Source organism: Eurosta solidaginis, chromosome 5, assembly GCF_040869045.1.
Source record: "Eurosta solidaginis isolate ZX-2024a chromosome 5, ASM4086904v1, whole genome shotgun sequence".
Classification (NCBI taxonomy): domain Eukaryota; kingdom Metazoa; phylum Arthropoda; class Insecta; order Diptera; family Tephritidae; genus Eurosta; species Eurosta solidaginis.
The window spans coordinates 244,373,795-244,399,849 of NC_090323.1; the positions used below are offsets into that span (position 1 = coordinate 244,373,795).

Below are 26,055 nucleotides of genomic sequence, written 5' to 3' on the forward strand. Positions count from 1 at the left end.
TTTTAACTCACAATAGATTTTGAACTGTCAAATTGGTTGCCAAAATATAAAAAATAAAGTAAGTAACAGCGATGGATCAAATTTTATTGTTTTGTTTGAGCTCCAGTAGTAGCGAAGGCGATGAAAAGATATTCCAAAGGCGGTTAAGAGAGTGCAGTAACCCTTTGGACTTATCGAACAAAGCGCAAGCATATCATTTCGCTCATTTGCTGCAACGTCGTCATAACTCAAAAAACACAATTTTCCAGGAGAGCCATTCAAAGATTTTAACTGCCATATGTTGCGCATATAAAGTCATATTTTCATTTTTATACCACGTGCTAAATTTTTAACTGATCACGAAGATTTTTTATACAACATAGATCATGATATTGGGTACGTTTATGTGTTATTAACTCAAAAGTCATGTTTTTTGAGTTATGACGACGTTGCAGCAAATGAGCGAAATGATATGCTTGCGCTTTGTTCGATAAGTCCAAAGGGTTACTGCACTCTCTTAACCGCCTTTGGAATAACTTTTCATCGCCTTCGCTACTAAAGCGGGTATCTTGCCATGAATTCCGGCAATATTTCCTTTTGGCTTGGATTAAGCTTGTTTGATTTCGACCTTTGTTTATAATAACAGTTTTAAATTTGTTATTATATTTTACTTTTTTATAAATTTTAACAATTTTCTTATATTTTCAATGAAATATGTGTGTATACGATCGCCAGTTTGTGTTCGAATGAAAGTGGAACGGAACGTGTACGTTCAGTCACTCGTCACGTATGTTGCGATCCAAAATTACGATCGAAGTAGTACGTTCACGTATGTCATAATGTGAAAATCATATTTTTACGTGACGAGTTATACGATCACGGATGTTACGATTTGGCCCCAGCTGTTTTATCAATCAATCATCTATTAATAGGTGTTTTTTTTTTCAAGCGAGCTTGAAAAAAACGCTTCAACTAGCTAAACAGTTTCATTATGCCAAAACCATACAGATGGTGGAGGTTTATCAGCTAATTGTTACTTTTTTTCGCTGCTATGACATTTCTACTTCTAGCGCAGTTTGTTTTTTACACTCAACCAGAGAATTACAAAAACAAAATACATGAAATGCGTGTGTTGTTTTGTATGTATGTCACCCTGCCGCCACGCTGTTATTTTGTTATTTTTGTTTATCTGCATATTCGTATGTTCATTTCATTCGCTCGTTCACAATAGTGCCCTATTTTTGAATATGCAACACTATACAACACTATCAATCAGGTCGACAATTACCAAGCGGTTTCAACTGAAAGCGCTTAGCCAACTCAACTCGATTACTTTTTATTGTTGCTTTTCATGCAATTCGGTAAGCTAGCTAGTGTTTTAATTGTACTAGTTAGCAGCGAAATACAGCTAATAAAAACTTACTTGCGCTTTCGCTGCCATCTGGCGAATGTTAGCAACTGGCGGTAATGCAGTGTTAGTTCTAATCAAATATTCACAATAGTGCCATAGTACAAATAGCTTTCTTTGTGTGCTCACAATTGTTTATTTTTCTCTTTCGCTTACTCTCTTCAAAGTCGCCACCGTATTTGCATGAAAAATTTGTATTCAATAGGTCAACTCGTTCATGCACTCTAATGCTGCCCCGCTTTAACCATATGGCCTCTACTCGGCTGTTTTCCGTCAACACCATACGTCTCTGGAATTCAATTCCCACTTCAGTAAGAAACTCTCTAAACCAAAACAACTATAGGCAAATTCTTAAAAGTTTTTTTACAGTCATAATATTTAAACCTAACACCAAATCGTCTGAAACCTTAACTCACTATTTGCTGTATAACTCTAACCCTTCTTCTTTCCCTTTTTCTTATCTATTTTTTTCTTCTATTTAAGTTATTTATTCCGTTAAATGTCTAGCTTAGTCATAAATTAAAACATATAATTCACATAAATTGTTACTCGGTTTGTTGTACGATAAATAAATAAAAATAAATAAATATAAATAAAATTACTACGACTAGTAATGCCCACAGCTCACTAATAGCTCGAATCCACATCTTTAAAACCAAAACTTTATTTATAGATTTGGATTCCAAATAAAAGCGAAAAAGAGACCTGTACATAAAAAAAGCAATTAGAAATAATATATAAAATATTTTCTGTCTACATCAATTATTCAGCTGTGCGAGGATGCCTGATACACACACCAAATTGTTCCCCAGATGATAGGACTAGTATCTCTTAGACGTTAATTTCCGGAACGTACCTAATAAATATCTGGCAAAGGAGCATCACTTTCGATAATACTCCCCAAAACTTTCTGTGTGTGTCTTTATGGCTACAAGAAATCATGCGATATATCGGGCCTGACGAAAAGTATTCATTCTTTATCTCTTACTTTCCCATTTGTTAACATTTTCTGAAGACATATGGCACTTGCTTTAGGCCCAAATTTCGCTACAACAATCAGGGTGGAAGCGTCTGTAGAAGTCTATGCAACCGCCATATTCACCAAGAAATCGCGAGTGCAATTTTTTTTTTTGCATGTGGTTCAAGAAATTCACTTCTACCGGTCGCTGGCAGCCAATTATCCTATGGAAAGCCTCTGAGCATCTCTTGATATCTCTAATGAGATAATATGGCCAGCCTAAAGGCTAGCTGGGGGACTTCACCAGCAGTGTCTGAACATTATAAGATGCGGCTGCAAGCATTCTTCTGTCTTGGATTGAGCGGCTTGCTATACAAATGTGCAAGTAATTCTCTCATCCACGCTGAGTGGGTTGTGCGCTGGTTTTAGGACCCGGTTCGTAAAACCACACTCCAATGAAAAGACTATACCTTTACTAATGCCAACCATTACAAACGTTTAAAGGACTATGATACGAAGGCATGCAGCTGGAATTTCCGTTGCCTTAACGGGATTGTTGCAAATGTTCGGCTGGTTAACGTCTGCTTAGAGTGTTTTATTACGGCGTATATTTGTGCTCATACATGCAGCTTTCACATTATCCGGCATGCATTTGATAATCAATTTGCTTTTCTTGTTTTATTTGTCAGCCTTGCTAATCCATATGAGAATACTTACACAACATTCACGGAACTGTTTTGCGTCGATAGGTGAAGTAAAATTGAGACCCCACGTATCATTGGTCATCGGATCCTTCCAATAAACAAAACATTCGGAGGCTTGGCCAATGCGAGTGCCTGTAAAATATTAAACAGATAAATATCAACTTCTTAAGCAGTGCGTGCGTCAAATATATTTTTATTTACTTGTTTATTCAAAGGGTTAAATTATAATATTGTGGCGAATGTTGACATCATTGTGTTGTTAGTAAATAATCGCAACAACAAAATACAGTAAGCAACCAAACTTATGTACACACATAACCAGCAGCTCGAAGTGAAGTGATATATCACACACACATGTAGTCATCAGCCGAAGTTTTTACTCACACATACACACGCATATATGTAGCTCAATTACCAAGCAAGATATACAACTATTCTAGAGGCGAAACGTCTAGACCTCAGTAGAAATATGCGGACGAGGCAACAGAGAATATAAAAGCAACGCAAGCTAATGAATGACTAATCAGTTTGATTTAAACACACACTAGTTGTCAAGTACGTGATATTGAAGTATAATTGTACTACACCCAAAGTAGACTAAATAAAGACCATATTGCAATATTAGACAGTTCAGCGATACGAACGTTGGCAGAAGGTGCGTAATTGTCAGAATTCGTTACAATATGCATTTATAGAATACCCTGCAGCAAATTACACTAGTTCCTAACTAGCGTAGAACTATTGCATTAACAGCCGGTTCTATATTGTTCTAATTCTGCCCCTTCGCAGTGATTTCAACTGACACTTTAAACGTTTTGATTTCCTGCCAAAGGAATGCGTAACCGCCCCACTCTGCATCCGAACAGCGCCAGTCCGGAGGTGGTCATTAGTCTGTAGTGCAGATAGCTATAGCAGCGAGTACCTTATGCCAAAGTGTATCAGGAATATCTGGGGATCCCTAACAGAATATCGAAGTTGATTAAGTCGAATTACCAAAAAGATAATAATGCGCTTTCGCAATTAAAATTATTCGGGTTACTCCAGCGTAACTCAAGTGGACATGTATTATGATAATTGTTCTATCTAGGTATATATATAATGGGCCGAAATGAATGTCCATCTACACTCAATAATCTACATAATGATGCAACTAGAGGTCGACTTGGAATTGCGAAGGTGTTGGAGAAAATTAAGCAAAGATTGCATTGCGAACTGCGACATTTGCATGAAATCGAATTGGCCCAAGCCTCGGAGCCATGGGCAGATGAAGCAATATAATTCAATTAAACAAATAAAAGCAATGGTCGCTGGTCTATTTCCTACTTGCAAAAGCGGAAACAAATGGGTACTGATGGTTATGGATTATTTTAGCAAATGGCCAGAGGTAAACCAAATGCCAAATCAGGAAGCGGAAACCGTAGCGGAAGTCTTTACATACAATTGGGTTGCTAGGTATGATGCACAAATAGAGTTACATTCTAATCAAGGCCCCCGTCTTTGAATCAACTGCGTTCCAATAAATGTGTAATATATTGGCATTCTGAAAACTCGAACAACTATACTGCACTCTTAGTGAAATTGTATGGTGGAATAATTCAATAGGACCTTGGAAGAGCACCTAAGGAAAGAAGTGGACAAATTCCATAACTATTGGGAAACACACATACCTTTATACTTAATAGCTTATCGGTCGGCAGTACATGAGACAACAAGTCAGACTCCCGCGAAAGCAATTTTTGTCACTGAATTTTGTCAAATGACAGGAAGACCACTGGTGTCTTGGAGAAAGAAATGAGGGATATGCACGTTCTTGCGAGACATCGCAACACGATTATGAGTAACAAAATAAAAGTCAGACAAAGCAATAAATTCGAAAGGGTTTATGGGAGGTGATTTAGTGCTGTTTATACCCAAAATTTCATTGTAACTGGGAAGACCCGTACAAAGTAATAAAACGCATCAACCATGTTGTCACTCGCGTACAAACCATTGGAAACTAGGGAATAAACAGAAGTTGGTTCATTTGGAGAGGCTAGAAGCATTTGGATCGGGAAATTTGTCTGATAGGAATGATACATCACTATTCTGCTAGTAAATAAATGTTGCACAACCGCAACAGATGGGGCAACAAATAGCTACGCACACACATGAACACAGCAGTTAAGAAGACAACAGTGGATACCCCCAGCGGGTTAGGGGGTAAGAATATACCCGCGGTAGGTATGCCTGTCGTAAGAGGCGACTAAAATACCAGATTCAAGGGGCTGCTTAGCGCAACCCTTTCAGATTGCCAGCGCAATATATAGCTTCTCCAAACCCAATTGTCAAGCTCACCTATCCGTGGCGAATCCTTTTTCACTAGCAGACGAGTCTCTGGCGACCCCAAGCTCCTCATGGAAATTGGGGGTAGAGAGGGAGGGATGGCCTGAAGGTTTAATGTGGCCATATTAATAGTTCCCGAGATGGTCGGGCTACCACCTTAATGGTTCTGTGTTACCGGAGCGTACCGGATCTCCCCAAAGCCTTCGGGGAGTAACCTTATCACTACAACAACAAAAACAGCAACAACAGTGGATATGAGATTCAGCAGATGGGAGAAGTAAATAAGCAACTAATCGAGAAGGCTGTGCGCGAAAATTCTAAACAGTGGGAGAAATAGGAGAATGAGGTTGCCTCATTAAAAACCGCAGTGATAGTGCGGTACGCGAAAAATTTCAATTGTAAAGAACTACTACCAAAGTAGTGTTAAAACATACTAAAGATTTGAGTTGATTGTTTGACAGTTCCGCCATTTGAACGATAACAGAAGAAATGAATAATTGATAATTGCCTAAGATTCGTAACAATATATTTATGACAATAATGTGTTGTAAGAAAAACAATTTTTGGACCTCCTAAATATAATAGCATAGCTTCTTTCAAACTATATATTGTGACGAATATTAGCAACGCTAAGAGATAAAATCATCTCTAAGCCAATAAGCAGTGACTTGTATGCACATCAACAAATAAATCATTATGTCTATACATATGTACATACAAGCAGCGGAGAACACAAATACATGCATATATCTGAGATACTCCCAAAAGTAGGCAATCATCGGTGGAAGTATCACTCACATATACACGCGCATATGAGGAGCTATAACGTACATCTGTAGTTATGTTATAGCTGGTAATTGTATAGCTGGTAAACAAGTAGCAAATTCTAGAAATAGAAACGCCTAGAAATATGTCAACGAGGAAACCAAAAAGTATAAAAGCAGCACCAGCTGAGGCACGACGAATCAGTTTGATTTAAGCACGCTATCTGACGAAAAGTAGAAGTGTTAGTACTTTAATAAAGGCCATTTTGAATAATTGAATAGGGGAGTTAATTATTCAACAGTTTAGTGATTCGAACGTTAGTAGAAGGTTGCAAGTAAGCAGAATTACACTAAATTCGTAACAATAATATAAATATAAAAACTTAATAGATATATGTATATAATATAAGTTCCACTCACCTGGTTGCACAAGTCGTACGTCCAATATTTTGTCGACCTGACTATTATACGCTGTTATATGGAAAACGCATTCCGGTGAATCTTGAATACAGGTAATGTTAACAGGAACCAAATCTTCAGATACTTGCTGCCATTTAACGGTACCGGCACCGCTTGCCGACACATGAAACACCTCTGCCCACAACCTGAATGAACTGGCGAAGGTTAGCCAAATTCATTTTTAAATTTTTTTATTTGTATGTGTAATTACATTGAGAATTTAAAAAATGTTTGTTTAAATTTTGCAGTTTGCAGTTTTCATAAATACAAAAATAAATGTAGAAACGGAGTACGAGAGTTTGCAAGGAAGATAGGAAGTTTATGTGGTTTGTTGTTTTCATATATTTTATTTATCCATTTTTTATTATTTATTTATATTTCACAGTTGATAAGTTATTTTATGGATTATATTTATTTTTGCGTGTTAAAAATTTTGATGAGAATATGTTAGCGATTGTTTTTTTTTTTTTTAGTTTTTGTTAGATTGTGTAGTTGTTGTTTAATTAAACATTTTTTTTTCATAAATAAAATCAAATGATGATATTTTTATTGGAGTTTGTTTGTAGTTTGGTCGATTGTTGTTATTGATTATTTGGTATGGAACGTTGGACGTTGGAAGAGAGAAGAGGAAGCCACAGGAGAAATTAATTGGCGTAAAGAAAAGAGATAAAAAAGAAAGAAAAGAAATATGTATATAGAAATCAATTTTCAACAGATTAACAGATTTTCTTTATAATTTACTAATAGAAAAGCACGAAAAATAAAATCTAACTAAATATAATATTGGTTATATATAATATATGCAAACAAACAAAAACAAACGATTTCTTTGATTTCGTTTGCTTTACAGCGACGAACAAATAAGGCACACATTTCGTATTATACTGCTATGCAGTCAGCGAAATTGGGAACTTAGTGCAAAAAAAAGTTTTTTTCGTTCAGTTTTATGGGAAGTGTTGGCAGAAAAAAATTTCTTTGGGGCTAGAGTCTAGAAAAAAAGGGCTAGAAAGAGCTAAAAGTGTACGTACAGTTTTCAATGTAAGTTTTCACATTTATTTCAAATCAAACTTAAACAAATCTATTAAAGAGGTACAGTAAAATAACAAAAAAAAAATAAGGTACAAGAGAGATACATAAATAATAATGTTTTTATAGGTTATTCTATCTTATAACTTTAAACGAGCAATTCTTGTTTGTTTGCCGAACGATCTCGGGAACGGCTCAAGCGATTTAAATGAAATTTGGCACAGAGATAATGTATCACCTTCTAAGACTTAGAAAGAAGAAGAAGACCTAGGTGTCGCCACTCAGAATGTTTCCCAAGGTTGCCACCTATTCGAAATTGAAAAAAAAATTACATGAGATATGCCGATATGGGTATCAAACGAAAGGTATTTCACTCCGCATTACAATGGGGACATTTTTGAGTAGGGTTGCCATTTAGGGTTGCCACCTATTCGAAATTAAAAAAAATAGCTTGAGATATGCCGATATGGGTAGCAAACGAAAGGTATTTCACTCCGCATTACAATGGGGACATTTTTGAGTATGGTTGCCATTTAGGGTTTCAACCTATTCGAAATTTAAAAAAAATTGCATGAGATATGCCGATATGGGTACCAAACGAAAGGCATTTCACTCCGCATTACAGTAGGGACATTTTTGTGTAGGGTTGCCATTTAGTGTTGGGGTAGTTAGACGAAATAGTACTCTACTTGCTCATATTCTATTAAATCTTTAAAGGAGAATATTAAAGTTAAAAATTTTCGTAAAAAATCTTACACATGATTCAACTTAATTTTCTTAATTTTACACACGCTAATAAAATTGAAATGCAATATCAAGGCACCGTTGCAAATTCCAGCAAAATATATTTAAATGCATATATTGGCAAATATGAAATGAATAATTGCAATTTCTCACATATTACTATTAGAAAGATTTCTCACCATAGGGAAAAGATATATCACCATTGTAATTTGCTACCGTTGAACACTAGAGGCATAGATATGTTCAATTTGAAAACGACATCAAACTATTTAACTACTTACCAACATATGGCACTTAGGGAAGTAAGTTGACGTTTAATTAAACTAACTGATAATTGTCATAACTGATAGTTGTAATTCGTGGAGTTTACAAGTTTTTGGAATTTAATAAAATTGTGAGACTTTCATAGTGTATAACTACAAAAATGTTTGGAATTAATAATAACATCAATAATAACGTCAAAAAAATCTAACCCCACGGGCTGTGTAATTTCAAGAGCTACATGGCCAAACTACAATTAAAGGACAACTAGGAGTATACGGCATCTAGGCATGCATGCAAAAAAGATGGAGAATGCATTATAACTACTGCAGTAGTTGTAAAGACCTAACTGCAAAGGGGACTGTTGAGTATTTTCTGCATAAATGCCCGACTCTAGCTAGAACACGTTTAAGATCCCTGGCAGCCCCTTTTTAGAAAATCTGGGTAGATTATCGGAAAGATGGATTACAAATGTTATAGATGTTATAAAAAACTCGGGTTAATTATGGTACATATCAAACGTAGCACTCAGTAGGCTCAAACGAGTTTTACGGCATCAAACGGCTTCTCATTAGCTAGTTGGCCGACCTGTGTTACAGCCATTGTACGTGCCTATCTACCTTCCTGTTTCTATCCCTCTCTCTGCGTCCCTCTCCCTCTCCATCTTTTTCCTGCTTTTCTCTCTCTCTCTGTATCTATTTCTCATACTTGCCCTCCCTGCTTCTCCTTTTCCTCCCCCGCTCACGTAACCTTTTTAATTTCGTTCTACTCTATCTATTACACCTTCCCTCGCTTTTGCTTTCTCTCGCTTTCTCTATACAAATATTTAGCAATCTTCTTCCTAAAAAAGTATGTGAAATTTTAATGTAGGCATATTAGAAAAAAAGCCGTATCATAATTCAGATATTTTAGCATAGATCGGCCCCTAGTCGACTACACAAAAAAAATGTGTCCTAAGGTCCTCATACCTAGGCATCAAGGTATCAATTTATGTAGTCCCAAATCACACATAGCCAAAACAAATGTCAAATTCCTACTCTTATGCTTACGTGCAGCAAAATATGGCACTGGTGTCGCTGGATTTCATGTTGCCCATCTGTCAGCATAAGACGCAGCATCAAAAATCGATGTGTCGGGCCTATTAGTGCTCGGGTACAGTTATTTAAGGTTTTGAAAATGTGTGTAGTTGCCTGAAATGTTTGCCTTCGTTTGTTTGCATACTTCGATTTTATATTAGTTTATATTTAGTTTTAGGCAAAAATCTTCTATTAATATAGTTAGCTTGCCTTAATAAATGCCCATCACGCCGACGTGATGTCTGCCATGGTGAGTCTTCATATCGATATGCTTTGCGCATCAAAGGCGCACAGGAGCAGCTCAACTTATTACCCATGGCGCAGCTTGCACAACCGCCCTGACCACCAGCAACTGCGAATATAAAATCAAGAAAAGATACACATATACAAATTCAAATAAAAACTATTCATTCAGTTCCTGAAAAACTTACCCTTTCCTGAGGCACCCCGATGTCACCACATTGCACTTACATCGGCTTGAGAAAGCGCTTGACCGCGATTTAAAGACTGCGAACGTTGATTGTGACGATGAGCGTGATATCGACTACCTCGCTGCAAATAAAAACAAAAAATATAATGTTAAATATCTTGTAGAAACGTATTCCTCCTATAAATATAAGGTATACCTATGTATACAAAATTTTTAATGATACAAATTTTTACTAATATCCACGGTGAACTTAGCTGCCCGATGATATGCATCCTCAGCCTGTACCAATGGATCTAGTAAGCTAAGCATTGAGATACAACGCTCGTGGACACTCAATCTAGGAATTTATCGAAGTTATTCACATTACGGTTTATTTGAACAAGTCCCACATCTGCAAGATCATTTGTGAAGATCACGGAACTAGGATGCCCCTAAACACATTTTATCATCATTAGAAAGTGTACGAAAAATTTACAACAAAACAGCAAAAACCTGCCATGAAAACCTTTCCAGTGAAAACTCATCCGCCTTGCAGATTTTTCCGGAGTCGACGTAAAATATGTAGGACCAAGACGCAAATTGGAAGAGAGCCTCTAAAATCTCTTCGGAGGTTATCGCGCCTTTTATTTGTTTATGTATTTATAGCGATAAAGATACTCCCCAAAGGTTTTGAGGAGTGTTATCGAGGTTGATCGTCTTTTGCCGGATGTAGATTTCATACGTTCCGCAAACAAGCATCATTAAGGTACCATCGCGGGAACGATTCAATAGCACTATATTGAACCTTCCAGGCCTCCACACCTCCCCACCCCTAATTTCATTAAAGTAATAAAGTTTTCGATTACACATTTTAAATATCGCTAACCTTCGCTCTGACAATTCCAGCCAAGTTTTAATTTAAGATTTCGAACATTTGGCAATTTCGCTATATGTACCGTATAGAAATTACGCTCACAAATTGGCTTGTACAAAAAGCCGTCCCAATCCTTCGTGAACTAAGAACACACAACTGAAAGTTAAACATCATCAACATAAAAGTTTTTTCGAATTATGAGCTTACTAATATTTATTTACATAAATTTATTAATATTTAACTACATACACATACAAAATACTTACTTACCTATTCTTACTAATACAGTAACTAAAATGATAAATAATTTTGAATAAGATGAAGATGAGTCTTAAAGACATTGGAAGCAAACTTGCCGATGCAAACGTTTTTTTAAATTTATATGGTATCGATAATTAACTGGAATTTTGGTACAGGGCTTGCCACAATCAGGGACCAACAGATATTGTATGTGCCTTCGAGAAGATGGCATTCCATCCAAAAATAAGAGAAGCACTTGAAATTCTGCTTGCAACGCCCTGCACAACCGCGACTGTGGAACGCTCGTTCAGCACGCTAAGGAGAGTAAAAACGTGGTCGAGAACAACAATGGCAGAGTCTCGCCTTAATGGTAAATACAGTTTTTTTTAATATTTATTATATATTTTTTTTTTTTCAAAGGTTTACGTATGCTGAGTGCTCACAGAAAATTGGTAGCGGAAAATGATACAGAGTTAAAAGATCGAATTTTAGATGAATTTACAATAAATCCTCGAAGAATTATTCTTACTTAGCAGGTTTTCTAATACTTAGAGAATGAGTAATGCAATTTAAAATACATCTCTGTAACTAAATAAAGTATGTGGAAAAATACAATTTTGTTGAATCTGAAACTCACTTGGGGGATCACATTTCTAAAGTAATTACACCTTGTACTGACTATTAAATTAACCTATCCAATTCAACAAAATTTTGAATTACCAAATCCTAGACATGTTAGATATTTTAGGGAGCCCTTGATAAATAAATAAAAATTTGAACGGACTTTGAGTCCACAGCTGGGTCTATAAAGCAGGCTTCGCTTTTACCTAGATGTCATTACTCTTTATACTTATAAATACGCTATATATGAATATAAAATTAAAAAAACAATTAAGGACGGGACTTCAGACCTTTCACGAATGGGACTGAACAATAATCTTACCCCGTTCGTAATCTCAAAAGAATCGGATGTATAAGATAAGAAATATATAGTGAACAGACGTACATACCTTAACGATTTTGAAGATAAATATAAAATAAGAATAACAAAAAACCCCCTTATCTGAGCGATCGGTTGTATGGGATATATATTATATATATGTAGCTCCGATCGAAATGATTTTTACAGGAAATCTTCTGTGATATATTAGAATATATATCACCAAGTTTCGCGTTTTTATATTGGAAATTAAGAGAGAAATGGCTAAAAATCTTTCTATCTGAACGATCGGTTGTATGGGATATATATTATATATAGCTGCGATCGAAATGATTTTGCCATGAAATTGATATATTAGAATTAATATCACCAAGGTTAGCGTTTTTGTATTGGAAATTAAGGGAGAAATTGCCAAAAATCTTTCTATATGAACGATCGATTGTATGGGATATATACTATATATAGCTCCGATCAAAGTGATTTTTTCAGAAAATATTCTATGGCATATTAAAATATATATCTCTGAGTTTCACGTTTATACTTTCTAAATTAAAGGAGAAATGGCCAAAAATCTTTCTATCTGAACGATCGGTTGTATGGGATATAACTATATATAGCTCCGATCAAAGTGATTTTTTCAGGATATCTTCTATGATATATTAGAATATATATCACCGAGTTTCACGTTTATACTTTCTAAATTGGGGGGAGGAATGACCAAAATCTTCTTATCTGAACGATCGGTTGTATGGGAGATATATGTTATAGTGGTACGATCCTACCGGATTCGACAAATGTCTAATATAATACAAAAATACATCCTGGTGCCAAATTTCATTGAGATATCTCAAAATTTGAGGCACTAGTTTGCGTTCAAACAGACAGACGGACAGACGGGCATGGCTATATCAACTCAGTTCGTCGCCCTGATCAATTCGGTATACTTAATGGTGAGTCTATCTTCTATATTTCTCAACGTTACAAACATCGGACCAAAGTTAATATACCATTTCATATTCATGAAAGGTATAAAAAATTGGCCACCCTTTGTGAAAGACTGGATACGCCCTTGTGTAAGCCTCGTGTCGTCAACGTTCATGAAAACTTAAAAAGTGGCATATCGCTCCAAGTTGTTATTATTATTGTTGGGCTTGCGAATGAATACGCTTGCGAGTAGGTATCAAGTATTTTCCTCGATCTCTTTAAATCAGTTCAGGCATTGAGTACCAGTCTAGTTGCAAACTAGATACAGCTTCGCTAGATTTTTTTACTAGAAAAATCTAGGCTTTAATAAATAAGTAAAGAAACCACTTTCCTTGTGAAAGCAGAACGCTTTTGGGAATAACGGATTGTTTTAACAAGAAGATTTTCATATAACAAAATTCACAACTACAACATTAGAGTTACATACTTGTTTCAATGCTATATGCATCTACTACATATATGCATATGTACGTATGTATGCATCTAATCTACTTTCAAACAATAAATTAATTTCATTGTTTAATCTCTTCAACTTTTGGCGGCAATTTATAAAATTAAAAGGAAAGTTCTATAGCGACAACCACATTATTCTTTCTAATTCAGCTGCGACAAAGATGTCAGCGAAGAGAAAATAACGAAGCCATTGTAGGAGGACAGGGTATAAATCCTTTTGCAAGAGATTATCGATTTAATTTTCAGCATTTCCAAAAGTTTACCTAAAGTGCAGCCGAAGCTAACTAGCACAGTATCCATAGTAAATAAGAAATAGTTACAAAAACAAGAACAATATAAAACAATTAAACCACAACCAAAGTGTCAACTTCAATCAAGCAGTTTCGAAAGCTTAAAACAAATAAAGTAAATCTTAGAAATTCAATGAAATAAAACGAACTGATATGACAAAAGATACATAAACTACTAAATATATATATATGTATATGTATAGATATGCATGCAAGGCAAATAAGTAGATGTGCTTGTAGTAAAGCAGATAAAAACAAGTAAGGACGGGACTGTCTTCGTTGTGCCGAAGACTTCATACCTTTCATGAATGGGGCTGAACAATAATCTTATCCCATTCGTAATCTTCAAATAATGCGCTGTATAAGATAAGAAATATATAGTGAACAGATGTACATACCTAAACGATTTTTAAGATAAATATAAAAAAAATGGCAAAAAACCCAATTATCGGAAAGATCGGTTGTATGGGATATATATTATATATAGCTCCGATCGAAACGATTTTTACAGGAAATCTTCTATGATATATTAAAATATATATAACCAAGTTTCACGTTTATACTTTCTAAATTAAGGGAGAAATGGCTAAAAATCTTTCTATCTGAACGATCGGTTGTATGGGATAGGTATGTACTATATACATAGAGCTCCGATCAAAGTGATTATTTTAGGATATTTTCTATGATATATTAGAATATATATCACCGATTTTAACGTTTATACTTTCTAAATTGGGGGGAGGAATGACCAAAATCGTCTTATCTGAACGATCGGTTGTATGGGAGGTATATGTTATAGTGGTCCGATCCTACCGAATCCGACAAATGTCTAATATAATACAAAAATACATCCTTGTGCCAAATTTCATTGAGACGTCTCAAAATTTGAGGGACTAGTTTGCGTTCAAACCGACAGACGGACGGACGGACAGATGGACGGACGGACAGACGGTCATGGCTATATCAACTCAGTTCGTCACCCTGATCAATTCGGTATACTTAATGGTGAGTCTATCTTCTATATTTCTCAACGTTACAAACATCGGACCGAAGTTAATATACTATTTCATGTTCATGAAAGTTATAATTAGATAAATGTGTGTATAAATAGATCAAAACACAAATTAATTTAATATTGAAATATGCATGTAAAAAGTTTGTTTTAAATGATGACCCTCAATATCTGGCATCGACTAAAATTTTGACCTGCATTCATGAAAATGAAATTGTATATTAACATCGTCAGGAATCTCAAAATTGTAAGTCCTTAAAGGAAAATAGATAGACCCACCAATAAGTATACCGCAATGATCAGGATGAAGAGCTGAGTTAATTTAGCCGTGTCCGTCTGTCTGTTTGTATGCAAACTAGTCCCTCAATTTTTGAGATATCTCGATAAAATTTGGTGAGCGGGTATATTTAGGTGTCGGATTACACATTTGTCGGAACCGGCCGGATCGGACTGCTCTATCATATATCTCCCATACAACCGATTTTTCAGAAAAGAGGATTTTTGTCATATCTCCCTCTATTTATCAGATTGAAGCTCCAAACTTCACCATATGCTTTCGTATATTGCACATATTATTGTCTGAAAAAATTGTTGACATCCGTCGTATATATAGCATATATCCCCCAAAACCGATTGTTCAATAAGAATCTTTTCGTAATTTCTGCCCCATTTTAACAGCTGGAAGCTTAAAATTTCACCAAATGGTTACGTATATAGCATATACATATCAATTTTCATAGCATGAGCTAGCCAGCGAAGCCTTTGGGTTTTATTCGCTACCCTATCTTTATATCTGCGTAAACCACTCATCAGTATACCTTCTTCGATACTCGACAACGGCCTCACGGATAGAACCATAAATCTTCCGAAGAACTTTTCTCTCGAGCACTCCAAGAACCATCTCATCTTCTATCGTCCATGATTGCGAGCCATACATTTTGAGCGTCTTGTATAGCTTGATTTTTGTTCGTCGAAGAGGACTTTACTTTTCAATTAACTACTCAGTCCGAAGTAGTACTTGTTGGCAAGAGTTGTACTTAGTTGGATTTCTAAGCCGACATTATCTTTCCTGTTAAATCTGGCTCCAAAATAGGCGAAATTATTCACAGTCTCGAATTTATATCTTTCAATAGCCCCGAATGCCCCGATTCTTTTTTGGATGACAGCAAGTACTTTGTCTTGTCTTCATTTACCGCTAGACCGACCTTGCTTCTTTATTTAATCCATATAAGGCAGAACTCATAGCGCGTTTGTTCGAGCCAATACTATAAATATCATCGGAATACGGAAGTAATTGTAAGCTATGTACTTTTTTAGGGGAATAAATGGGCTTTTATTTTGAGCAGCTCTAAATAAAATGTATTTAAAAAAAAATCAAATTTTATAGAATAACTAGCTTTACCAGGCGCACGTTGTAACGCCCGAGATCGAATGGATGTTGCGTTATTTTTTCTGTTTTGTTTGTTGATAATTTAATTTATTGTTCTGTAAATTGAATTGAATTTTGTACGCATATTTGGTGAAATTTTCTGTTAAAACATTTTATTCTTGTATCTTATTGTATCTTATTTTATATTATTGTATTGCTTTTACCGCTGATGAAGCACGACTGGTGAGCCAGTATAATATATTCCATCTGTATGGGAGGTGCCACGCCCCCTTTTTCCCAATTCCATATTTTCTTGGTGGTGTTAAGGATTGACCTCAAATAACTCCTTACTGAATTTCAATGTTCTGGCATGTATACCTTCAAAGTTATGCATTACTAAAGATTCCATTTGTATGGGAGGTGCCACGCCCCTTTTATATACCGAAATTATTTTTAGCCTAAAACCTTCCCGTTGATCGAAGGAACCCATAACCGAAATTTGGTGATGATTGATGTGTGGGAAATACGTTTCCATAGCGAACACACACACACACAGGATTTGATTTATATATATATATGGCTAAACCGATTTGGGAGTTCAAAATCAACTAACCATCATCTCTCCTTCCTGTATCTTTGCTAAAAATTTCATGGCAATCTGTCGAGCCGTTCTCGAGTTATGGAGTGACAATCAAAATGTACACTTCTTTTTATATATATAGATATAATTTTTCCCACGCTAGTATGCAAAAGTACTATAAGAATCATCCAAAGACTATTTTGTACGTTAAAATTTAGTGGTATAAATTTTTATTGAAAAAAATCGCAAGGAAAACAAGTATATTTTTTTTATTTCCTTCACTAGGTTAGTCAGAGTACTCATACTTTAGCACAAGTTCGGAGCTCGCCCTTCAACCTGTATTGCGAAGCTGTGGCTTTACATGGCTTTCTCTCATTTTTTCTGCAGGCATACAATTCACTAAAGTAAATTGTTCCCACTACGTACTACATGCTCAGTTCCGTGCCAACTTTTATGATTTTTGCTTCATATATATGCATAGTTGTATCTATTCTTATATTGAAAATGGGCAGCATTTGATAGGTATACGGCCATTCGTACACACAACCAAAAACGTAAAATCAATAATCGATTACATCCGTATGTATTTTATTGGAAATCAAAATGTAACCACACAATCTAATAAAATACGGCGCGACAAATGCCCTACCCGAAATCTCATGCAATAAACAAATAAATAAGGGTGGATGTTTTTGTACATGTTTGGTCTAGTGTTTTTTCGGCTCTATCTTGTACTCGATACTTGCAATCAATTAAAAGGATCGGGAAAAGTACTCGATACCTACTCGTATTGGCTTTTATTGAAAAGCTCAGTAAAACCATGATTCAACTATATGGTTGGCTCATCTGTACAAAAACAAAATATGTTAGTTCAGATTGTCAAAATCTGCGTGTTGGTGTTGGTGCGAATGGTATGGAATGGAAACATAAAACTTAGCAGTTTTTGTATGTTGTAAGAAAATGTTACCAATCCTTTGGTTTCATTTTGAGTTTGCCACCTCATTTTGACAACCCCATAGACCATGCAATGAAATAAATAAAATCAGCTGATGAGATTAGCCAAACATATAATTGAGTCATGAGTAAAACTTAGAAAAATTAATCCATTAATTTTCTATGGAGGTGAAAATATTAATTGTGTCAAAAAAATATTAAAAAATTGAATTGTTTATTATTAAAAAAGCAATTTTTCAAACTTTTCACCAGCCACATAAAGTATTGTAAATTTTTGTTTTTTATTTTTTTTTTTTTCAATTATTGTAAATAATAGGTTTTAGATAAAATTAACAGTTTTTCAAAAACACATTACACTAGATTTTTTTCTTTAGATTTTTCGTGCGTTTAAGCCTGTGGACTTGTGCCCTTTTAATAAAAAGTAAGCACTTAAAATAAAACAAGTAAGGAAGGCTAAGTTCGGGTGTAACCGAACATTACATACTCAGCTGAGAGCTTTGGAGACAAAATAAGAAATCACCATTTAGCAAAATTAACCTAGGGTAACCCTGGAATGTGTTTGTATGACATGGGTTTCAAATGAAAGGTATTAAAGAGTATTTTAAAAGGGAGTGGGCCTCAGTTTTATAGGTGGATGCCATTACAGGATATCGCCATAAAGGTGAACCAGAGGTGACTCTAGAATGTGTGTTGTACGATATGGGTATTAAAATATAGGTATTAATGAGGGTTTTAAAAGGGAGTGGCCCTTAGTTGTATATGTGAAGGCGTTTTCGAGATATCGGCCAAAATGTGGACCAGGTTGACCCAGAACATTATCTGTCGGGTACCGCTAATTTATTTATATATATAATGCCACGAAAAGTATTCCTGCCAAGATTCCAAGGGCGTTTGATTTCGCCCTGCAGAATTCCTTCTACTTAATATGGTGGCCACCGTGGTGTGATGGTAGCGTGCTCCGCCTACCACACCGTATGCCCTGGGTTCGCACCACGGACAAAGCAACATCAAAATTTTAGAAATAAGGTTTTTAAATTAGAAGAAAATTTTTCTAAGCGGGTCGCCCCTCGGCAGTGTTTGGCAAGAGCTCCGGGTGTACTTCTGCCATGAAAATCTCTCAGTGAAAACTCATCTGCCTTGAAGATGCCGTTCGAAGTCGGCATAAAACATGTAGGTCCCGTTCGGCCAATTTGTAGGAGGAGCACGACGCAAATTGGAAGAGCAGCTCGGCCTTAGATCTCTTCGGAGGTTATCGCGCCTTACATTTATTTATTTTATTTTTTTTAATATGGTAGGTGTTACATCCATAAATTTTCTATTCTGCGTCATAAGTTCAACTCACCTACCAAGTTTTATCGCTTTATCCGTCTTTTGTAATGAATTATCGCACTTTTTCGGTTTTTCGAAATTTTCGATATCGAAAAAGTGGACGTGGTTATGGTCCAATTTCGTTACAGCGATCTGAGATGAGTGCCCAGGAACCTACATACCAAATTTTATCAAGATACCTCAAAATGTACTCAAGTTATCGGACATGGCCAAATGAATTTCTTTTTTCGCCCAGATCATTTTGATATATAGAAGTCTATATCTATCTCGATTAGTTTATGCCGTTACGGATTACCGTTATGCGAACAAAGTTAATATACACTGTGAGCTCTGCTCAGCTGAGTATAAAATGCAGTCATTATTATGTATTAATATATTTTTTTTTCTTCAAAAAATATATGTTGACAAGCGGTGAAACTAACTTTCAATATCTGAGTCAGACGAGCTGATTGAACTTGGCCACGCAACGCTAATGCTGAACAGATCAGGTACACAAACTGTTATTTCTTTTATAATAAAAGCTTTTCAAAAAAAAAATTATTTTGTTAATTTAAATTTTTTAGTCAGAAAGAAATTTTTAAATCTAGACTTTTACTTTTTATGGACATACTATACTTATGGACGGAACTATAACTATGGAACGGCTCAAAACAAAATGAAATAAATTTTCTCTTCATAGAGGATCAAAAGTTTTTCCATGACGAATTTCTGGTATTAGTAACAAAAACTTTCAAATGACCATATATAAGTTTTATATCCAGACATTTATTTTGATAAGCCATTCTATAGTTATAGGGCCGGACTTTAATTTGTCCTTAAAAAATAAAAGTCCCGAAAAGATAAAAGTCCGGATTTTACTTTTATAAATAGATTTTTTTGAAGAAAATCCGAAAAATAAAAAGGATGCATGATTCGTAACTCGGACTTTTTCAACTTAAAAAAAGAAATTAACTATTAAAATAATTCGTATACTATAAGAGAATAAAAAGGAGTATTGGGCCGATTTAGCTTAAGGCTATTTTTCACTAAGCCTTCAATAGTGTTCGATACTGTGAGGACTACATCAGCCTTCTCGAAATACTCGGTGATTTTTAAAGAAGTTCGTTTCTCTCCTGGAAGAACGTTCGCTGAGAGGTTATTATTTTCCAGTAAAATTAATTTTACCGTCCATCTTGTTTGAATATTGACATAAAATATGTTTTCGATATTTTTGTTTTAAGCATCATTTTGCTTGTACACAAACTGTGTATATCACACAGTAAGTAATTATCACCTCTAACCCTGAAAACATCGTTCAACAAGCTAATGAATGATGATGCAATACCTAAAGGCAATCGGTAGTGGACTGGCAAATAATAAGTGGAGATACCGCATATTGTATTAACTATTAAAAGGGCACAATCCCGGGACAAGAACCCTTTTAAAAATAAACGCAAAACTCCATCGCCCTTAAAACTTTATAGGAAAAAAAATTAAAATATACGTTCTTTTGGCAATTAATAGGACTTGATTGAAACTACAAGTTACTGTCGAAATTTCATTTTTGCTCAAATGTGAACATGTTCCCTTTTAATAATAAACGATTAAATTGTTGTGACAAATGCCAGTTTCCTTCAGTTCATTAAATGCGACGCCAGATAGAACTTTACGTTGGCCTTACGTACGACTGTAACTTTGATAACAAAGTTAAAGCATACGCGTTTAATGAAAACTGACAGAACGAATGCTTCCGAGTTCAAAACGTAATGAAAAGAGTAGGCCACTTCCTACGTTTGATAACTTTGACGGCTGCAGTATTTTCCTTTTATTCACGATCAAATAAAACCTTTATTGTGTATTTTTTTAGGGGTACTAACAATTTCCGAATGTTGCAAATCTTAAAACAAAATTTAGCTGAAGTGTTCAAAGCAAAAGTTACAAAAATTCCAGAGACGTTACTTGACATGACAACGACAACGAAAAATACTCGGTATTTAAACAAATAGGGCGAGTATGGACTCGTTTTGGAACATCACTAATGTAGACAAACGCGAAAATTGATTCCACAGCAAAAAGATTTGCATGTGTGCATTTTTATTCGCAAATTGAACAAGGAAACTTTTAACTAGCCTTCTATGGATAAAGCGAATTTTGGCCAATAATAATAACAACCCTCAATTCACAGCAGAAAAATAATTAAAAATTAATATAAAAATTTCAATTTCAATTTCACTTTATTTAAAAAAAAAGTGGTTGTGACTATAAGACAGAGTCTTTTGTAGCACATCAAGGATTATACATTGCAAAATAATTAACAATTAAGCCCAAATTCTTATAAGACAAATACTAGCAATAATTATAAATTTAACGAATAGAAAGTTTTGTTGGTAAAAGGAAGAAAGTTGGAAATACAAGGAAGAGTATGAAGTTTTATCACAATCACATTAAGCTCACTGAACTGAAGTAGTCATGAATCACCTTTCTGTAGTTGTTCCTATACAAGACACCCTTAAGAGAATTTGGGATAGAATTCCAGAGCATTTCAGCATGTATGAAGAATAGCCTAGAAGAGCACAAATAGAAATATCTGGGAATGATCAATTTGCGATGTCTACCAGATTTGGAAAATTAAGTTTCTGAAAAAGATACTTTGGTGTTTGAAATTCAATGAGTTTGTACATGTATATACAATTTCGCGCTGCTATATACTCAAAAATACTGCATCCGAGAACTTTGCGCTTCCATGGAGATATATGATCATATTTTTGTAGGGCGTAAACATAACATGTGACGTTGTTAAAAGTAACATCAATTTTATGGGACGAAGCAGAGTCAAGTTGACTGTAGTAAATGAGCTCTGAGTACGTTATGTGTGGAAGGATCAGCTGCATAGCTAGTTTTTTTCCTAGTCTCTAGGGGAGTAAAAGAAGCAGACATTCTCAATCTACGTAAAACAGAATAAACATTACTCACAACTTTATTTGCATGGTCGACAGAGTTTAGTTTTGAGTTCATCACAAAGCCCAGAGTTTTTAATTTGCTAGTAAACGAAAGCACGTTTTCACCAACGAACAGTTTTGGAATATCTTCAGTATGCACAACACTATTGCTTATAGGCAGAACATATGACTTTTTGGCATTCAAGCACAGACCGTTTTCACAAGCCCATTTCGCAATAGCAAACAAGTCGCTATTTATTTTGTAACACAAATCATCAATAAGACCAACACGACTAGATAAATACATTTGAATGTCATCAGCATAAGCATAGTGCATTAACATACTGACACCTAGCGAACACATCATTGATAAAAAGGGTAAACAGAGGACCAAGGCAGAACCTTGCGGTACACCAATAAAAATTATACAACTAAAAAAATATATAAAATTCCATTGACAGTGAGTTTTTGGAATTTTTTCTACAAATACAACTAATGATTTAACTGGGAGTTAAGGGCCCATTACTGATACTTAGCATAGACTTGACTTAACTTGAGAACTATCACTTACAGTTCTGTTAAATGAACATTGCATGTTACTGATTACTCAAAACTTAACAACACTTAACTTGACTTAGAAGTCTGTTGAATTTTGATTTTCTATGTAAGTTCTAAGTGACGTTTACATTTTGAGTTGCCATTTGTTTGTTTCCATTTCATTTTGACATTTTGTCATACAAATTGACATTTATTTAAAAATAAATTTCAACGCTGATTATGATGCCAGATTTTATGCGCCAAGTGGAATATAATCGTGGCTAAGTTGCCAAGTTTACGCCAAGTCAAGTCAAGTCTATGATAAGTATCAGTAATAGGCCCTTTAGGCTTTTATTCCCTTGTGAACACAAATCTTTACCGATAACTCTATTATCGATTAATTTATCGAATTCTCGCAAAGTAATATTACATTTTCATCGGAGTTATACATATGTGCAAAATTTTAGCTCAATCGGACACCGGGAAGTGTATCAAATTTAACTTGCAAGATTTGACTACACACAACAGCCAAGTGAAAGTAAATAAAGCTTATAAAAACTGTCCTAAGTTCAAGTAAATCTTGCACGAAGACCTCCTTTAATTCTATCTAAGCAATTCGCTGTAAGCTTATCAGATTTTGGTCTCCACCAATCTTTCACTGACGCTTTGCTGTGGCTTTTACATTACAGAACGACTTACAAAAAAATTTTTAAATATACTAATAATGTGTAGAAACGGTAATCTAAGATGAGTCGAGAATGAGCCCCAAAGGAATATGCGTCTATAGCCAGATTCAATATCTTTATATTGGTCGGACTGATCCCTTTTGTTTGAGCATATCCTATATAGAGACTGATAGTCAGACAGATCCCTTTCCTAATACTTCGATAATTAAACATATGGTTATAGTATTGTAGGTTCGTTATAGGTCTTCGCAGTTTTCTTAAATAATTTGTTTTAATTCCGTTTATTTTTTTATTTAACCCATTTAGATAGCTAAAATATTTCAATGTGACTAATCCCAACTATACCCGAAGGGACCAGAGTGGATCAATTATGTCACAATGTAGACAATAGAGATTAATGTTGTTATTGTGTTAACAGTGCTTTGCCCAATTCAGTGGGTGCGACTACTTACAAAATTGTCATCTAATGGGAGTCCAAGGAAACTAGCAGTTTCGTCAGTGGTGGACCTCAGGGAAGTTGCATGCAGGACCTACACTACCTATGTCGGGGTTGGTTCTGGACTAGTAAGAATTCAACTTGTTACAGTATACAGAACGAAGTTGGACCAGGGTGACTCGTCTCCCTTGGTAGTGTGATTTCTTCCTCTGCAAGAGTAAGATAGTGTATGTGGATAACGGGGGTCACCGCGTGCGTCCTGGCAAAGGCATATACCGATTGTGTGTGCCTTTAGCATATGACCTCCTTAAGCTTGTATGAATGAAATGGCTTTTTTGGGCAGTGCCGCATCTCATCAAAGTGCTAATGGATATGTTCCCTTAACACTCTTGGAGGCGGTTCTAGATCAAGCAGTTGTTTGCAATGGTATCCAGGTTTGTGACAATGGAACTGTCTGTCAAGCATTACGTTTTGCTTTTCAATATTGAGCTTTTTGGCCTCCTTATGTAGATGATGTTCAAGGGTCATAATCAGACATCACATGGCAGTTTGGAGTGCAGCATTTTGGCAGGTCTGCACTCTTTACTAGTGTATGTTTATAAGACCAGGCGATCAAACCTTATCTTTTCCCTAAGTGCTGCCGGCGAGTGACTTGAGAATTTTGAAGCGGCTTCGTACTTTAGATAGAATTTCAGAGACAAGCGACTTGAAGGTGACAGTATTATCGAAAGATACCCCTAGGATCTTTGGCTGACTGACAGTCGAAAACATAACACCATCGACGTAACGTCATTTGTTTCCTTGCACGTCGTATATAACACCAGGTCTCTTGAGGTGAAGAGGCTAGAATAGATAGCTATTTCTCGCGAAACTAATTCGTCTATTGGAGGGCCAGGTCCTGTTACCATTATCGTGCAGTCGTCGGCGTAGAAATGATAGGAACCCCTTCTGGTAGGGAAGGGAGTTTTGATATGTTAGATCATAAACAAAAGCGGGGATAGGGCAACACTCTGCGTTACCTTTATTTAATTCTCCTAGTCGTAGAGGTTTCGTTCCTAAACTGTACCGAAGCTTGCCGAACATTCAGATAATTTGCGGTTAATTTTTTTATACAAGAGGAAAGGAGTGAATATTCTATGCCTTGAAGTAGCGCGCCGTGGTTGACTGTGTTAAAAAGTGCCACGGGCACCGTCCTACGATGGGGCTTTTCCTGATTTAGTCTGTGATTTATTTGAGTATTAATGGCGTTAAGCGCGAGGGTAGTGTCATGCATCTTTCGATAGCCACGCTGATGGGTGACTGGCAAAGATTCACAGTGAAATGACGGAGCAGGACGGTTCCGTTGTCTTCGCTGCTGGAGAAAGAACTGATATCGGTCGATATAACTTGCCTTCGTTAGCTGGTTTCCCAGGCTTAAGTAGTGTAATTATCCTTATGAAAGCTTGAAAACGTGCTTTAGGTACTTTATTTCCTCAGCGCCAAGGTTTTTTTATCATTTGAATGGCTATTCTCTCTGGTGATGGGTTGATGGGTTTTCCAACCTCTGTGGAGTGATGGTAGTGGGTGACACGTCGTCTTCGTGTTTATGTGCCCATCTTTTGCACGACGTCTGCCCTTGTCTGCTGAAGGATACACTACAGATTATTGTAAAAAAGCAGACGCGCATTTTTTCTAGTCCGATAAAGTTTTAACCCGAAAGATATTGATACTTTATCATTGTGTTTTGTTGAATTGAACAAGGATTTGAAGGTTGACCACAGTTTACCAACATCAGCAGAGAGGTTTCAGTTCTTTAGAAGCTCCTGCTATTTGGTACGTATGTGTTCATTTACCAGGCGCATTATATTCATGCTGAGATTTCTAATATGAGGAGAAGAGAGATCAGTCGCTATCGGAGCACAATGTTTAAGGAATAATGGCACAATTTTTTGTAGGGTATCTTTTCCATTGCAACACTCGGACCGGAAAGAAGCCGAAGCCGATAGAAGAAATGAAACTAAAACCGAAGTTGAATCGCCACAACGCTATTTAGCGCTAAGTGGAGTGAATCTACGGAATAGAGCTAAGCGGAGTCTACAGAAATGCGCAACAACAACCACGAAGTCAACTTATTCAGAGAAAACCAAGGAATCCCCCTCAATAAAATATGTTATGGCTAATTTTATGATTAACGCCACTTACTTTTAAAATTAGGTAGGTAGGTAGGTTGAACTGGCCGGTCCATGAGGACCTCACATAGACTGATTGAGTCCTTAGTGTTACCAGAAGTTTGTTTTAACGACCAAACTGAAAAACCCTATCAAAAACCAGGACCTATGTTATAAAATAACTCCGTCCTCTTGG

The 26,055-nt window shown here is 35.8% G+C and overlaps 2 protein-coding genes across 10 annotated transcripts in view; both read right to left on the reverse strand.

Annotated features, from left to right (window-relative positions):
- Positions 1 to 10,045, reverse strand: part of sif (still life) — an 843,636-nt gene extending 833,591 nt beyond the window's left edge. For 7 of the 9 annotated variants that reach the window (XM_067789261.1, XM_067789264.1, XM_067789263.1 and 4 more), the window contains exons 1-3: positions 9,912 to 10,045; positions 6,556 to 6,749; positions 3,063 to 3,181 (exon numbers count right to left, since the gene is read on the reverse strand). In XM_067789261.1, the coding sequence (XP_067645362.1) occupies positions 3,063 to 3,181; positions 6,556 to 6,749; positions 9,912 to 10,018 (420 nt within the window). In that variant the 5' untranslated portion in view covers positions 10,019 to 10,045. The remainder of the gene's footprint in view (positions 1 to 3,062; positions 3,182 to 6,555; positions 6,750 to 9,911) is intronic. The other 2 variants (XM_067789262.1, XM_067789265.1) reach the window with 1 other exon arrangement.
- Positions 10,036 to 26,055, reverse strand: part of LOC137253028 (uncharacterized) — a 53,161-nt gene continuing 37,141 nt past the window's right edge. Inside the window, exons 2-3 of the mRNA XM_067789266.1 lie at positions 10,133 to 10,253; positions 10,036 to 10,053 (exon numbers count right to left, since the gene is read on the reverse strand). Of these exons, the coding sequence (XP_067645367.1) occupies positions 10,155 to 10,253 (99 nt within the window). The 3' untranslated portion in view covers positions 10,036 to 10,053; positions 10,133 to 10,154. The remainder of the gene's footprint in view (positions 10,054 to 10,132; positions 10,254 to 26,055) is intronic.